General features: G+C 45.9%; 1 protein-coding gene across 1 annotated transcript in view; it reads right to left on the minus strand.

The window, feature by feature from the left end:
* PCP4 (Purkinje cell protein 4) overlaps window positions 1-15,031 on the minus strand; it is a gene marked incomplete at both ends in the record, with an annotated part of 69,560 nt that overhangs the window by 37,246 nt on the left and 17,283 nt on the right. The window contains 2 exons of the mRNA XM_080696443.1: window positions 8,971-8,993; window positions 12,346-12,413. Coding sequence (XP_080552569.1) covers window positions 8,971-8,993; window positions 12,346-12,413 — 91 coding nt within the window. The remainder of the gene's footprint in view (window positions 1-8,970; window positions 8,994-12,345; window positions 12,414-15,031) is intronic.

Consider the following 15,031-nt stretch of genomic DNA (forward strand, 5'->3'; position numbering starts at 1 on the left):
GGCCACTTCAATACTTTTTTGTCTGTAAGAATCTTCTTTGATGTTTTTCCCAATATAAAGAGTGAGCTGACTGCCAGACCACTAAGAACAGTAAAGTCTGACATATATGAGGATTCTATTATTGGTTTTTGTTGGACAGAGAATAGTGATAAAGGCCAAAAATCAATATTCATCTCAAACACACCAAAACCAGTGCCATTAGATCTCCTCACAATTCCACCCCTAGGAGAATCCTGGGTGAGTCTTGCAATCTGCCCTTTGATGATACTCAGCACAGATGTTCTCATTTATGTCCTCTCCTGCTCCCCTCCCACCCCATTCTCACCCCCAAACACTTCCTTTCCAAAAACTTCAGTATGGAACTGTCCACAATACCTTTTCCCCTATAAATATGCCATCTCCTTCCATGCTTATCTAAGTATCTAGAAGAGCAACAGTCTCTTCCTCGTTCAGTCATCAAAAATCAGCATCCTTGACACTTAGGCCGACTCTGCCCAGCCTCCTTGTGCACACTGGCTCTCCATGCACAGTAGAGCAGTGTCCCTATGATCCCCAGAGACCTTTCCAAGGACAGAGGGGCCTCTGGGGGACAATGTATTCCACTCAGATTTTCCTTTGTGATAATAGTAAATTACTTGGCTCATTGGAACTCAGACACATTTTCTCCAAAATGACCAATTTCAATATTGCCCTTATTTCATGATTAGGCCTTGTAACTGCCTGCCTAAAGACACCAGATATGATTTTAAAATTCCAGCATGGAAGCCATCCTTTATCTCAATCTGGGACTGTGCATTTGTGCTGTGAAACCTCTTGAAGGGCAATGGAAAGACAGAGGGACTCAGGCAGAAACACAGCCAAAGGAGAGAGAATCGGGGTTCTCCGTCTTCAGACCATACCAAGCTACTTACAGAACTCAGAAAGGGAGGTTTCCTTTCTCACTGATGCCCGCTAATAAAAATACAGGACTCCGAAAATTTAGTAAAATCTCAGTTTAAAAGAACCTAAATAACATTTGCATATGTAAAAGATCCCTGTGCCTTTAAATGGCTCTTCTGATGATTTTGTTTGTGCCAAGTATCCATAAAAGGGCAGGGGAGGCATTCAAAGATATGATTTCTGAAGTGATTTTTCTTGACAGACTCACTGCACCAAAATCTGTAGGAAAATACCAAAAAAATAAAAAATACGTCTTTGTCTGGGCTTCCCAGAAAGCAGAGCCCGAGGCTAAAGCTGTTTGTGCTGTAACTTTATTAGAGAGGGTGATGCCGGGAGGGAGGGAGTAAGGGAGGGAACTGGAAGGGGGGGCACACGAATGCTTTGTCAAGCTAGCCATGGGGAGATGCCACCAAGAGCTGGCCCTGCAGGTGACACTCAAGAACTGCATAAACGGTGTTTGAGGATAGACCCTGGGGGACACAGAAGCAGAAGAATTCTTTACCATCCTCCCTCCCTCTCTCTCTCTGATTCAAGATGCTCCACAGAGCATCGATCCCTGGCATGTCTGGACTGTGCAGACCTGGCATCCGCCTGGGGTCGATGAGGAAGCCCCGAAGCAGCAGCTGGAAGTGGAGGTGGAGGTGTTAGGCAGAAGATGACAAGCTATCACTGCCCAGTGTCTCTGGAGCCAACACTGATCTGGCTACACACTGGGGACTTCACGCACAGGGTCTTCAGTGGCAGAGGAGAGATGTCTGACTCAGCACCTTAACAGAGCTGGGTGACTTCTTTTTCAAACAAGTTAAATCATGGACAATCCCTTCATAGTACATGCCCCACGCGTTGACTAGATCACCCCAATTTCTAGGCAAATAGCAGGCGTTCGATCCATTCCTCTCTGCACTTGGAGCTTAGAGTGGATAGTAAGGTATGTCTGACCACTTCTAAGCTACACCTGGGAGTACACACAGATGAAGAATACTTACCTCTCAGCACTGTCAATCTGAAAAGTCCCTGTGTCCTAACCCCAGGAGCAGACATCAAGAAGCTGACGCTATGCCTTTTGAAAAGCCCTCTTGTGCTTTCTCTGATCACAGGGGCTTGGTAACTGTTGTCTGCTGTCCTTTCTTATGAAATGTATTATAAAATCATGCTCTTGTAATAGCCACACCTAGGCAAGTGAGCCAAGGACTTGCCTCCGGCACAAAATGTTTAGGGTATACCAAGAAACTCAGTGGTGTGACTTGGATCTGGACTGTCTCCCAAAGGCTCTGTCCACAGTGTGGTGAGGGCCTCCAGAGGTGGGAAAATCACTGGATCATGAGAGCTCTGATCTCATCAGTGAATTAATCCATTGTAAGGTTCACCATCTTATGGCATCATTGGGAGATTATGGGCACTATAAATGTGTGGCCTTGTTGGAGGAACTGGATTACTGGGGACAGTGTCCTCAGAGGGTATATCATGCCCTTGGCACCTTTCTCTCTTTTCTATCCTCTTTACCTTCCCTTCCCTTCCCTTATCTTCGCTTCCCTCCTCCTCCTCCTCCTCCTCTTCCTTCTCTTCTCTCTTTCCTGCTCTCTCTCTCTCTCACTCTCCCCTCTCCCTCTCTCTCTCTCAGCTTCCCAACTGGCATGACGTGAGCAGCTCTGCTCCTGTGATGTCCTGCCTCGCCACAGGCCCAAAGCAATGGCAGCAAGTGACCATGGTTTGAAACCATGAGCCAAAATAAACCTTCCCTTCTTTAAGTTTATTTTCTCGGGTTATTTTGTCACAGCAATGGAAAGCTGGCCAGCACACTCAATAATCAAGATAAATAATATTTTAAAGAAATATTTTTAAAAGATCAAAAGTACTACAAGAAGGTACGATGAGTAAAGTGTCAAAGTTTTAAAGAAAGGTAAGATTGAAATTACTGATATTCTCTTCTGCCTCTGGCTTCAGTGTGGCTCTACCCAATATAAGTCACCATGCTTCCCCAAAGTAAGGAAAATAGTCAAGGGACTCAGAAATCTCAGTAGAGTTGTTGTACCACAGACCCAACAATATGTTAAGAATTTATATTGTCATTTTGTGAGTTTTTCTGACATGGTATCGAGACTATAGCAGTAAAGTGTCCGTTTTTAATACTTTGTCATCCATAACCATAAAATCAATATACCGTTTACATGCCAGGGAAGATGCCAAATTTCTAGAACCTGTTTCACTATTAATGCTAATCCAGAGCAAGAGACAAAACCTGTCTACTTGAAAAACTTCATTCAGCCAGGTACAGGGAGTTCCATCGTCAGGCTGAAACACAAGTTCTCATTAAAAGATATATTTTTTTTGTTCTATAAGGTTGAAGAGTATGAGGGGTGAAAGGAATTCCAGTTGGTTAAATTCAAGTTCCAAACTGCAGTCAAGAATAATTTCTGAACCTATGTCTGTAGCTTTTAAGCAGTTAAGTTTGTATTCACTACAAAAATTTGGCTTGATATTTACTTGGTGAGATATTAATTAACCAGAGGGTTGCTCCATCAAAGGCCCCTTGGGATTAGGGAACAAAGAGCTTCCTGAAATGGTAAGGGCACAGGCCATCCCCAAGTTCCTCAGAGCCCTATCCATACCTCACTTCATCCCCCTATATTTAGCAGACTTGCCCATTTGGTCACAAAATACTGGAAAGAGATTTACACATGGTTTGTACTTCAACAACATTAAAGAAAAGAAGATGATCCTTCTGCAGGGGGTTGGGTCTTCAGAGGACGAGGGATCAGGGAGCCAGAGACGTCTATGGCTCAGAACCATTTCTGCCCAAGCCATTACTTTCAGTGACAAGAGGAGCTGGGCCCTCGGTCCCGGTGCCACCCTCTCTGCTGCTGCAGGAAGAACTCTGGTTGTCTGCTAGGTGAAGAAATAAGATTCTCTCTTAGGTCAGATTATCCAAAGTAGGCACAGTCACCAATGTGCAAGCCATCAGCAGCACAGCTTGTGGGTCCAGTGTCAGAAGTCTAAGCCCCATCTAGGGAGTGACTGGCTTCTGGACTAGTTGGTTTTGCCTTCACTGAGCCAAGCACTGGGCTGGGCTCCGAGGGACATGAGGGGAAGGGCGTATTCTCCCACTTTGGCTAATTTGCAACCTAGAGAGGCAGGTGGAAAATCAGCCAACCAGCCTGATACAGTGGGAAAGAGTTGTGAGCCGGGAATGGCTGGAGTCAACACCCTGGACAGGGACCCCTAGCTTACACTCATGGGGCTCTCATGTCCAGAGGGAGAGTGTGAGCAGAAGGGGTTCCCCAGTAGTTGGTGTTGCTGGGAACCTTTATTTCTCCCTTGGAGAAGGAAAGATGAGCATCTCTGACCCCTACTGGCTGTACATCAGGGGCCTCTCTCCCCACCTGTCCATGAGCCCATATTCATGGAAGCCACCCCAGCTGCCCAACAGATGGATTCTTCTGGAAAAGCCCTGTCCAGGTAGGTTTTAGGGTTCCCCTCTCTTCCCAGCATTTGGCCTCCATTGGCCCCTGCCTACCTAGTAGCTGCAGAAATTTCTTGCAGGAAGGAAAAGCAATCTATGGAGCTCTTGCGGTACCATGGGCACTTTGGTCGGCAGGTACTGCCTCAGACCATCCAGACTGCTGATGTGTTCTCTCCTGAGTTATTTTTCCCTACGGTGCCGTGTTCCTTCATACTGTAGCACCCTGCTAGTCACATTCTAATTGTTAGGGGTTTGAGCTCCCCTGGAACGGCAGCATCTCGTTGAGAAATTGCTCAGATGAATCGTGAGTAAAGGAAGAAACGCAAATTGTCCTCAGAACCATGAAGGCTCAGATAGTGCACATTCTTCAAGAAATCAATAGCTTGCTCCAGAGAGATATCACATGGAGAACCATCCCAACTGCCTGAGGAAGGATTCCCACGAGTTTCTTCCCTGCTTTCTCCTGACCAGTGTGTTTATAAAGAAACAAGAAGACGTGTTTCTATGGTATTATACTTAATGTTTTATTGACGAAGGATGGTGAGTCTTTCAGATAATGAGACATCAGATGAGCAAAGGAGCCACGTCACAGCGATTGCACAGAGAAATGGAGCAACAGCTGGGCTGGACAGCGGGCAGCTGATGAGTGCCTGGGGCCACCTGGTCATTAAGCAACATCAAAGGCATGTCATTAAAGGCACCTTGCACATTAAAGCCCCCGAGTTCGTCTGAAAACCAAGTGCCGTGTGCATGTATGCTTGTTTCACACTGAACCTCGCTATGGTGTATAACTACAGTGCACCAACTAAAGTGTAAAACGATTAAAGAAGCAGTCAGGACTCGACGCACACATTTTGTTGTAAGAATGGTATAGATTTAATTTCTTGCCACTGATATTTTTTAAATCACCCATGGTTCTTTTGGTAACATTCCATAATTTGAGCATTAAAAGCTCCATTAATTTAATCCCTAAAGGTATAGAAATTAATGTCAAAAGAAAACTTCACCTGTTTCTTTCAAAAGTTGACTGAAAAAAGTGATGTGTTTCCAAAGACGAGCTCATTAATCTTTATAATTCTTCCACTCTGGGCATGCCTCACCTCAAAAGACCCAAAGACTGAAATTTTGCCTCAAATACTGTATTCTATTTCTGGAACTTTTATCCTGACCTTTAAGCTAAGAGCATTAATTGGCATCACTGTGGCTCTAGCAGGCCATTTTTAAAGAACTCCTCATTTTCAAGTATTCATGATTTATTTTACTAAAATTCACTGTATATTTTATCCCACAGTCATATTTTTAAAATTAGTACTTTTTCCCTAAGAAAAACAAGCTTGTGCCAACTCCCTTTATAAAGAACACTGTTTTCTATTTGCAAAAGTAGGATGTGGTCAGTGTGTGTGTGTGTGTGTGTGTGTGTGTGTGTGTGTGTGTTTAAACACACACTGAAGAAAAAAATACTACCTATAATTCAACTAGCCGCAGTTAAGGTTTGTTATTTTTTCCAAATATTTCCTTTCAATTTCTCTTTTTTGGCATGGGGCACACATAAATACAGTCTTTATAGAAAAATGGCTATATGTTTATAAAAGTAGCATACATCTAAATAAGAGATATACATAAATATAGCTTCCATTTTATAAAAATGGCTGCCCAGCATACATTTAATTTCACCACAGGGGTATGTGACAATATAAAGGACAGCTGCTAACCAAGTCTCTGCGTGAAATCCTCTCATTTCACGAGTTTGACAACACAGTGTCCAACCAATGCTGCTGAGCTTGTTTGGAGTAATTACCTCTAAGTTTTTAAATCCTATGTATCTTATACATGCCAAAAAAGCCATTTGGCTTTGTTTATTTGACTTTGCCCAGTACAGCCACATCGATGTCTGCATTGCTGTCAATTATCTTTAAAAATAAATGGCACAGAAGGTTCAGGATAGTCCTTGAAGTTGGGCAAAAGTCACCACAGCTTTGCAGTGTTATGGGCTGAACATCATCCTTCTGTATTCATAGGCTAAAGCCCTAACCCAATAAGAATGCGACCTTATTTGGAGGTACAGTGCTCTAGAAGTAATCGAGTGAAGATGAGGTCATTAGTGGGCCCTACTCCAACATGATTGATGTCCTTAGAAGAAAGGACAATTTGGACACAGGGACAGATACACACAGAGAGGGAAGATGAGGTGAGGGCACTGTCTACAAGCCAAGCCGAGAGGCCCAGAACAGATCCCAACCTCACAGCCTCAGAAGGAACCCACACTGCTGCTCTACCTTGATTGTGGACTCCCAGCCTTCAGAACTCTGGGAGAATACATTCCTGTCATTTAAGCCTCAGCATGTGGCGCTTTGTTATAGCAGCCCCAGGAGACTCATACATGCCAATGGCAACTCCACATGGGTTCACAACGGCACTCAGAAAAGAAAGCCTGGCACAGCCTTGCTCTGTATCCCCTGAAGCCTGCTCTGGCATCCTTCCCGGAGTTCATAGAAGGCATCCTCCTGCAGCACCTCTTAGTGTGGGCACTCTCCTGGAGGCCTGCGAACCTGCAGACATGGGCTGAATTCTTTCCTCAACCCCAAACTGCACAGTGGTCCTGTCCCCGGACTACAAACAAGAGAACCATCCTCCTTAGCCACGTACCCTGAGGTGTTTCTCCAGTCCAGAGCCAGAGGTCTCCAAGACACACAGCGGGGATGGACATCTGTCCTAGCCACTTGAAAAGGCAGTGCTGAGCAGAGGGGACAGGGCTCTGGCCAGAGCAAACCTGCTACAGTAAGACCCTGGCTGGCCTTGGACACTGCAGGGCCACAGAGGCACACAGAGCACCGCTCTGCAAGACATGCAGGGGAGGGGAAGGTGTTGAGCGCCAGTTTAGGAAGGAAAAGGACAGAAACGCTATGAAAATGAAGGTTGGGGCCACCATTGCACAGAAGCAAGAGACCTCCTCCCCCTGCTCTCTGAGAGCCTGTGGTGACTTCCAAGGAGGGATACTGGTCGCTCCCATGCCACTCCATTACAGCCCTGCTACTTTAGATATGTTCTATAGAGCCCCATTTAGAGATTGTTGTCGTACAGTGGTCCCCCTTATCTGTGGTTTTCCTTTCTGAATTTCAGTTGCCCCCCCAATCAACCCCAGTTCAGAAATGAGAGAAAGAGAGAGAGAGAGAGAGAGAGAGAGAGAGAGAGAGAGAGATATCACATTCACATATCATATCTTTGATTACATATGTTGTTATAATTATTCTTTTATTATTGTTAATCTCTTACTGTACCCAATTTACAAATTAAACTTTATCATAAGTATGTATAGGCAGAAAAATCCCAGTACATAGGGGATTTGGTGCTATTTGTGGTTTCAGGAATACCCTGGCTGTCTTGAGATGCATCCCCTCATGAATGCGGGAGGACTACTGGGCGTGATTTATTTTCAAGCCCATAAGTCATGCTGTTCTCCCTGGGCTGACTTGGTGAGTACCACAGCTGGACTTACTCTGTCCACAGTGTGCTGGTGGGGGTGAGTGCCAAGACTAAAGACAAAGGGAAGGAACTGACCCCACAGGTACACAAAGGACCTTTTCAGGAAGATGCCACCATCTATATTTCAATTATGAGACTGTAGACAAGTCAAAACAGCCACCACTTGATAAGGGTATACTTTACCATATATAAATTATACCTTTAAAAACCTGACAAACAAGAGTATCCTGAACTCAGACTACCCAGCAAACCCCGGCCCGGTTGCACCACAACTGTGCAACTCTACACAGGTCATCTGATTTCACTGAGCCTGGACTTCCCCTTCTGTGACACTGGAATGATACACAACTGTTCCACTGGGTTGTGAGAATTAAAGGCTCACAGTACATGGATCTGGTCCCTAAAAGGAATTAGACAGTATAGAAATGGTTTTAAAATAAGGCTTACACTGAGATGTTCCCGTTTCTCTTCTTTTACTGCACAATGGTTAAAGTAACAAAAAAGCTCATACAGCTGAGCCATTTGACAACTGGCATATTGTCCCTAAAGAAAATGAGGACAGCAAGACACTGTGCTCCTGAAGGCCTCCTTCCTGTCCCCTAAAATCTAGCCAAATGAGAGACCAACAAAAACAGGCCTGGACCAGCAGGCTCAGATCCATACAACGTTGGCGGCCACTAGCTTGCTCTTAGGCACACTGGGAATCAGGTGAGATGCTGTTCTCTACAGAAAGCTCCTTTCCTTTTTATTTTATTTTAGATTTTTGTACTGGGGTTTGAATCCAGAGGCATTCTACCTCCAAGCTAGACTTCCTGACCAAGTTTATTTTTTTATTTGGAAACAGGCTCTCATTAAGATACTGAGAGCCTCGCTAAGTTGCCAAGGCTGGCTTCTGAACCTGCGATCCTCAGGTCTCAGCCTCCCAAGTCCCGGGATGACAAGCCACGCCAGGCTCAGATAGCCGCTGTCTGTCAACCTGCCGCCACTGACCTCTTCTTGTGAAGCAGCCCTACTGGCTTGTAAGCCTTCCCCAATAACCATGTCTCCAGGCTGTGTCCTCACACTTCCTTGGCCTGTCCTCAGCCTACCCAACTGCCCTGGCATGGCTGCGCTGGGAACAGGAAAAGCCGGAGTAGCCATGGATCCCGCATCTGGCTGAATGAACCTAAATAAGTGATCACACTCCCCTCTGAGCGCTACCTTCTAGATCAGGTCAACTTCCTCGTGGTAAATAAAAACAAATTAAACATGTACCTCATCTGGCTACGTTGACCATCCAAAGAACAAATACTAACATTGTGTGTGTGTGTGTGTGTGTGTGTGTGTGTGTGTGTGTTGCTGGGGATGGAACCCTTCTACCTCCGTGCAACACTCCCAGACCTATTTTATATTTTATATTTTATTTGGAAACAGGGTATCTTAAGCCAGCAAGGCTGGCTTCGAACCTATGTGATCTTCCTGTCTGCCTCCCAAGCACGGGGATTACAAGCCTGTGCCACCACTATTTTTTTATTCTTTGTGTGTGTGTGTGTGTGTGTGTGTGTGTGTGTGTGTGTGTGTGGTACTGGAAATGGAACCCAGGGACATTCTACTCTGAGCAACACCCCCAGCCTTACTTTTTATTCCTCATTTTGAAACAGGGTCTCACTGAGTTGCAAAGGGCCTCACTAAGTAGTTGAGGCTGGCTGCAAACCGTGATCCTCCTGTCTCAGTCTCCTGAATGCTGGAATTACAAGCGTGAGCCACCATGCTCTGCTTATTCTTTATTTTGAAACAGTCTCACTAAGTTGTGGAGAGCCTCACTAAGTTGCTGAGGCTGGCCAAAACCTGTGATCCTCCTATCTCAGTCTCCAAAGCACTGGGATCACAAGCCTGTGCCACCACACCTGGCTCACAAACTAACACATTTGACCTTTTTTCCTTGAAGGAGGCAGCCTCTTCCTGGGTCGGGTATTAAATTATTAATTCTGGTTGACATTTCCTGGACCTCTGATTTTGGCATGGCTGCATTTTGTGGTTTTGGTACAAGTCGTGGCTTGCATTTTTCTTCGAAAGGGAAGATATAAGAGGGAGGGAGGGAGGCCAATGACCAGGGAGAAAGGTGGATGGAAACTGGGAGAATTTAGAAGCTACGCTCCAGCGTACATACATCTGACCCAATCGGAAGATCCTCTAAAACCCTGAGATTGAATAAAATGTCACACACAGTCTCCACCACGTACCCCAGCAATAGCTGAACCAATCTGCCCTCGGCCATCTTAGGAATCCCCAGGGCTTTGTAACGTCTAGAAGGAGCAAGCGTGGATGTTGCTACACGCCCTCTGCCTCTGGGGAATGTCCCCTCCTTTCGCCCCACTTGCTCTATTGGTCTCCCCAATTTCTGTCATTTCCTTGGATTATCCTCAGAACACAGGTGGCTGGTGGAAAGGCCAGATGTTAGCCAGAAGTGCTGCCATGCTTCACAGAGGACAGCAGGGAGCCCTCAGATGCGCAGAAACCGAACTTCATTTAAACATTATCTCTCACAGTAGACCCAAAGGATGCCGGCTCAGGGGCAGCAGAGGAGGACAGAAACCATGTGCTTTCTCTCCTGGCTCCTAGAAGTGACGCTGAACAAGCAGATGCCAAGAAGAAAAACGAGGATGGGAGACTGCTAAGCACAGTTGGCTGCAAAGGCCAGGCGCGGCAGCACAGGCCTGAGACCCCAGTGCTTAGGAGGCTGAGAGAGGAGGATCTCAGGTTCAAGACCAGCCTCGGCAACTTAGTATAGGCCCTATTCCAAAACAAAAAATAAATGAATAAAAAGGGATAAGGGCAGGAGGTATAATGCCTATGGGTTCAATTCCCAGAACCAAAAAAAAAAAACCAACCCAAAAGAGAGAGAGAAAGAGAGAGAGAGAGAGAGAGAGAGAGAGAGAGAGAGAGAGAGAGAGAGAGAGAGAAAGGGGTCTGCAAGTGCAAGTGCAAAAAAGAAACATGTCTGTAACTAATACACTGTTGGGTTTTTGTTTTTGTTTTTGTTTTTTGCATTACTGGGGCTGGAACCCAGGAGCATTCTACCTCTGAGCTACATCCCCAGCCCTATTTTTTTTTTTTAAACAAGGTCTCACTGAGTTGCAAAGGATCTCACATGGTAGCTGAGGCTGTCCATGAACCGTGATCCTTCTGTCTCAGCCTCCCAAATGCTGGGATCACAAGCGTGTGCCACCACGCCCAGCACTGTAACAAACACATTTAAAGACAAGTTTATCTTATAGAGATAATTAGGGACAAAAACCAATTGGCAAAACTAGTTTTCTAGAACTACCTGAGGCCTATGATAGAAGAGAGTCAATATGAGGCCAAACCTGCCTGTCCCTCTCCTGGACTGACATCATTTTTCAAGCATGTTTGTATTCTACAAGTCAGAGAGGCTGACATGAGACCAAAAACCCCACACATGGCTACTCCAGTGACAGAAACTGGCCACAGGGAGAGAGGCGACTTGCCTTTGACATTGACAGTAGTATCAGCTCTCTATTCCCCCCCATCCCTTCCCCCAATACAGCCAGGAAAATGCTGTGCTGGATGTAATCTAATGACGCCCAGAGATTAACCAAAGGCCACTGAAAACAAATGTCCCAGCAGCTCAGACACTCCTGTCCCTAAACAGCTGACCCCCCCACCTGGACACCCCAGCTCCCAGCATGGTCAGCCACCCATGATATGTTGCTCATTCAGCTTCCTCATTAAGAGGACAGGAAGGGATGCAAGAAGAGAAAAGACACAGGCTGAATTCAGTGCCCTCCAAGAGGAGCCCACGTCTAGAGTGACTGGCTGACTCTTGTAAGTTGGGCAGTACCCTTTCCTTTGCTGTCTCCTAGGCTCCGAGCTCTATCTTCAAATGGGAGCAGCTCCCTCTTCTCTACAGCAGTTGCAACAACTGAACACCTGTGTAGAAACAACCGAGGTGTACCGCCAAGACCACCGCTAGCTGGCCACAAAACTAGAGACGCTGGGAGGTTTCAGAATACACCCAAGGATGCTGCTGCCAGGCAAAGGGTAGAATTTGAACCTGGGTAGACTGACTCAGAAGTGCATGGGCTTTCCACTCAATCTTGCCTGTTCGAGGGAAAACATCAGCTTGGAAGACAGAGGACCCAACTTCGCAGTCTCCTTCTGCCGCCAATGGCGGGGACTTCTCAATCCATCTAGCTGTGGAGTGGGAGTCAAGCTTCCTCTTCCTCCTTAATTTAAAGCAGCAGTGTGGAAATTCATGGCGTCACACCGAATTCTGCAGGTGAAAATGTCTGGGCCATTTTAGGACAAGGATGGAATGAGCACATTTTACAGGGTTGTCCCGGAAACTAAAGATGCATCACTCAGGGGCCAGGCTGCTGGGTTCCACGCTGTTTCCTGCACCTGCAAGGACAGGGCTCGGGGACCATGAAAACAGCTCTCCATGGGCCATAAAAACAACTCACCCTGTCCCAGCGCCCTGATGGACTGCTCACAGGTAACGAGTTTCTCATCTCTCTCATGAATGCTCTCTCTGTGAAAGCGAAAACCTGGGCTTCATGCAGTGAGTTCTGGTGATAAAATGTTGATGCTTATTTGACCCAGTGTAATGCTACACGTGCTTCTCCAAGAGGAGAAGCTTCCGAAGCTGGAGACTCTTTGGTAATAAAGAAAGAGAGGTAATGGATGGATAGATAGATAGATAGATAGATGATAGATTTTTACCACTCAACTGAAACAAAATTAGCTTCAGAAAATGGTAGAAGTTTAAGGTATTCTTTTGGAGGTAAGAAATACTTGGTCCTAAATTAGCTGTCACCGGTTAGGACTTGAGTTGAGACAGGTCAGAAAATAAGCCAAAAGCTCTATGGGCCACTCGACGGGCTAATTCCTGGGGTGGTGAAAATTCTAACACTCTCCCCATAAAATCACACACCCCACCACCATCACCACCACCTACTGACCCTGTCTGATGGCTGGCCTCCTTCACAATGGCTCTGTGTCCCATATTTCACCCTCGGATCCCTGAAATCCAGAACAACTTAATTTGCTGCAAAACAAACCCAGTTCTATTTCAGCTGGAGGTTATATCACAGGAACAGGGCCACTACGAATGGCCGGAGTTGACACTGCCACGTTGCTGCACAGATGCCCCTGAGAGGCCTGCGTGGTGCAAGCAGACGATCTCAGGAGCCCAAGGGCTGGGAATGTTTATTTGTGGGACAAGCTTACACATCTACATTCACTGTCCCCCAATACACTGGACACTTAAAAAGAGGAAACCAGGCCAGGAACTTGACAGTAAGAGAGCCTTGTGGCAAAACTGACCTTTGGAAGCATTCATCAGAACACCCAACCAATCCTCAGTAAGGACCTTAGGAATCAGAATCCAGGAACATTTCAATATTGAGGTTAGAGTTAGCACTTATATGGCCTTTAAATGTATATGCGTGAGCACTTTAAACGTGTGTATATGTGTGTATGTATATACATACATACATTGTGTGTAAATTATATATATGTGTGTGTGTGTGTGTGTGTGTGTGTGTGTGTGTGTGTATGATGGCACTGTATGTTTATGATATAAATTCTAATTGTTTTCAACCAAATTTATTAATTCATTGTTAGACCAGTTCTCAGAGTCAGCCATCCTGCCCCGGAACAAGTTGATTTCTTAATCAATCACGCCGCCAGATGGGCTTCCTGAAAGGCAGTCTGGAAGGCCCATTGGGTTTAGGGGAAAGACCCTCAATGCTCGTACTTCTGCGTTAGACGTAGCCACCCCACAGCTCTGATCGGCAGGGACAGGACGCACTGCCTGTGCAGGGCTTGCAAGCCAGAGGTAGTGAGGCTGATGAGAGCACTCCGTCCAGTCACCTTTCTTCCTTTTCTTTTCTTTATTAAAAAGCCATCCGGATCTGCAGCTAATAGGTAGAATAACTCTGGGTTCAATTCCAAGCACCCCCAAAAATCCATCAGCCCCCACCTTTACCCGGTGGCCTCTTGAGGGGTGCACAATCACAAGGACCACATTCAGAAGGACCCCAGGTTGAGTCTAATGTTTTGATGAGTCACTGTCTTAAATTTTTTCACAGTGTTTAGCAAGGGGTATCATGTGTTTTTTTTTACTAGACCCCACAGTGTCCTGCCCCACCCCCATTTATCGGCTTTCTTGGATTCCCCGGGCTCAGAGTGTGTCACCTCAAAAGAGGCTCAAGGCACAGGTGGACAAAGGCAGGACTGGCAGAACTGTCGCTTGTCAGTCGACTCATTTCTTGCCTCTCACCCTCTATGTGGCACTAAAGGAAGCCAAGAGGAGAACAGGGGCCCCCGAGGCCACCACTTTTAGCTCTAAAGCGGCATGAGGCTGCGTTTACATCATGTGAAAATGTAAAATCCTCATCCAAAATTCAAGCACGGGGGACTCACAGGAATCAGCCAATCTGGCTCTCAGCGAGAACCCGGAAAAAAGTGGTGACATCAAAATTCATCAAAATGCTGCCCCCAAATGAAAGGAGCCAGCTATGAAGCTGAGTGAGATTAGATCCAGGCAAAGAAATAGCTACGAACTGGAAGGAGGTATTTGGTGGAGGTGCTTGACAAATTGCTATGTCTATTTTCAGAAAGCTTCTTCCAGAAGAGGTAAAATAGCCCACATTTCAGAGCTAGAGAACATTGCCAGAAATCATATTTGAGATGTGACACTGTATTATCCAGCTATTGTGACAGGACGTATGCAGATATGAGAGCAGAGCTATAAATACAGCACGGTCCATCCCTGGAGCAAACCCCAAAGAGAAGAAAATAATAACAATTGCTGGACACTCACCGGGGGCCCTGAGACCCAAAGAGCACAGTGGCATTCCATCACAGATAAGCTCTAAAACGCACAGAAGGTAAATCACAGACAGTTCTAGATTCACCTACAATTCCTCAAAATTAGAATGCTCAAATTTCTTTCTTTTTTTTTTTTTTTTTTTTTGGTGGATAGACCCCAGGGGCATTCGACTTCTGAGACACATTCTCAGCCCAGTTTCTTTATCCTTTATTTTGAAACAGGGTCTCACTACATTTCAGAAGGCCTCACTAAGTAGCTGAGACTGGCTGTGACCCTGCAATCCTCCTGTCTTGGCCTCCCAAGTATTGAGAACA

This window comes from Muscardinus avellanarius, assembly GCF_963383645.1.
Source record: "Muscardinus avellanarius genome assembly, chromosome: 5".
Classification (NCBI taxonomy): domain Eukaryota; kingdom Metazoa; phylum Chordata; class Mammalia; order Rodentia; family Gliridae; genus Muscardinus; species Muscardinus avellanarius.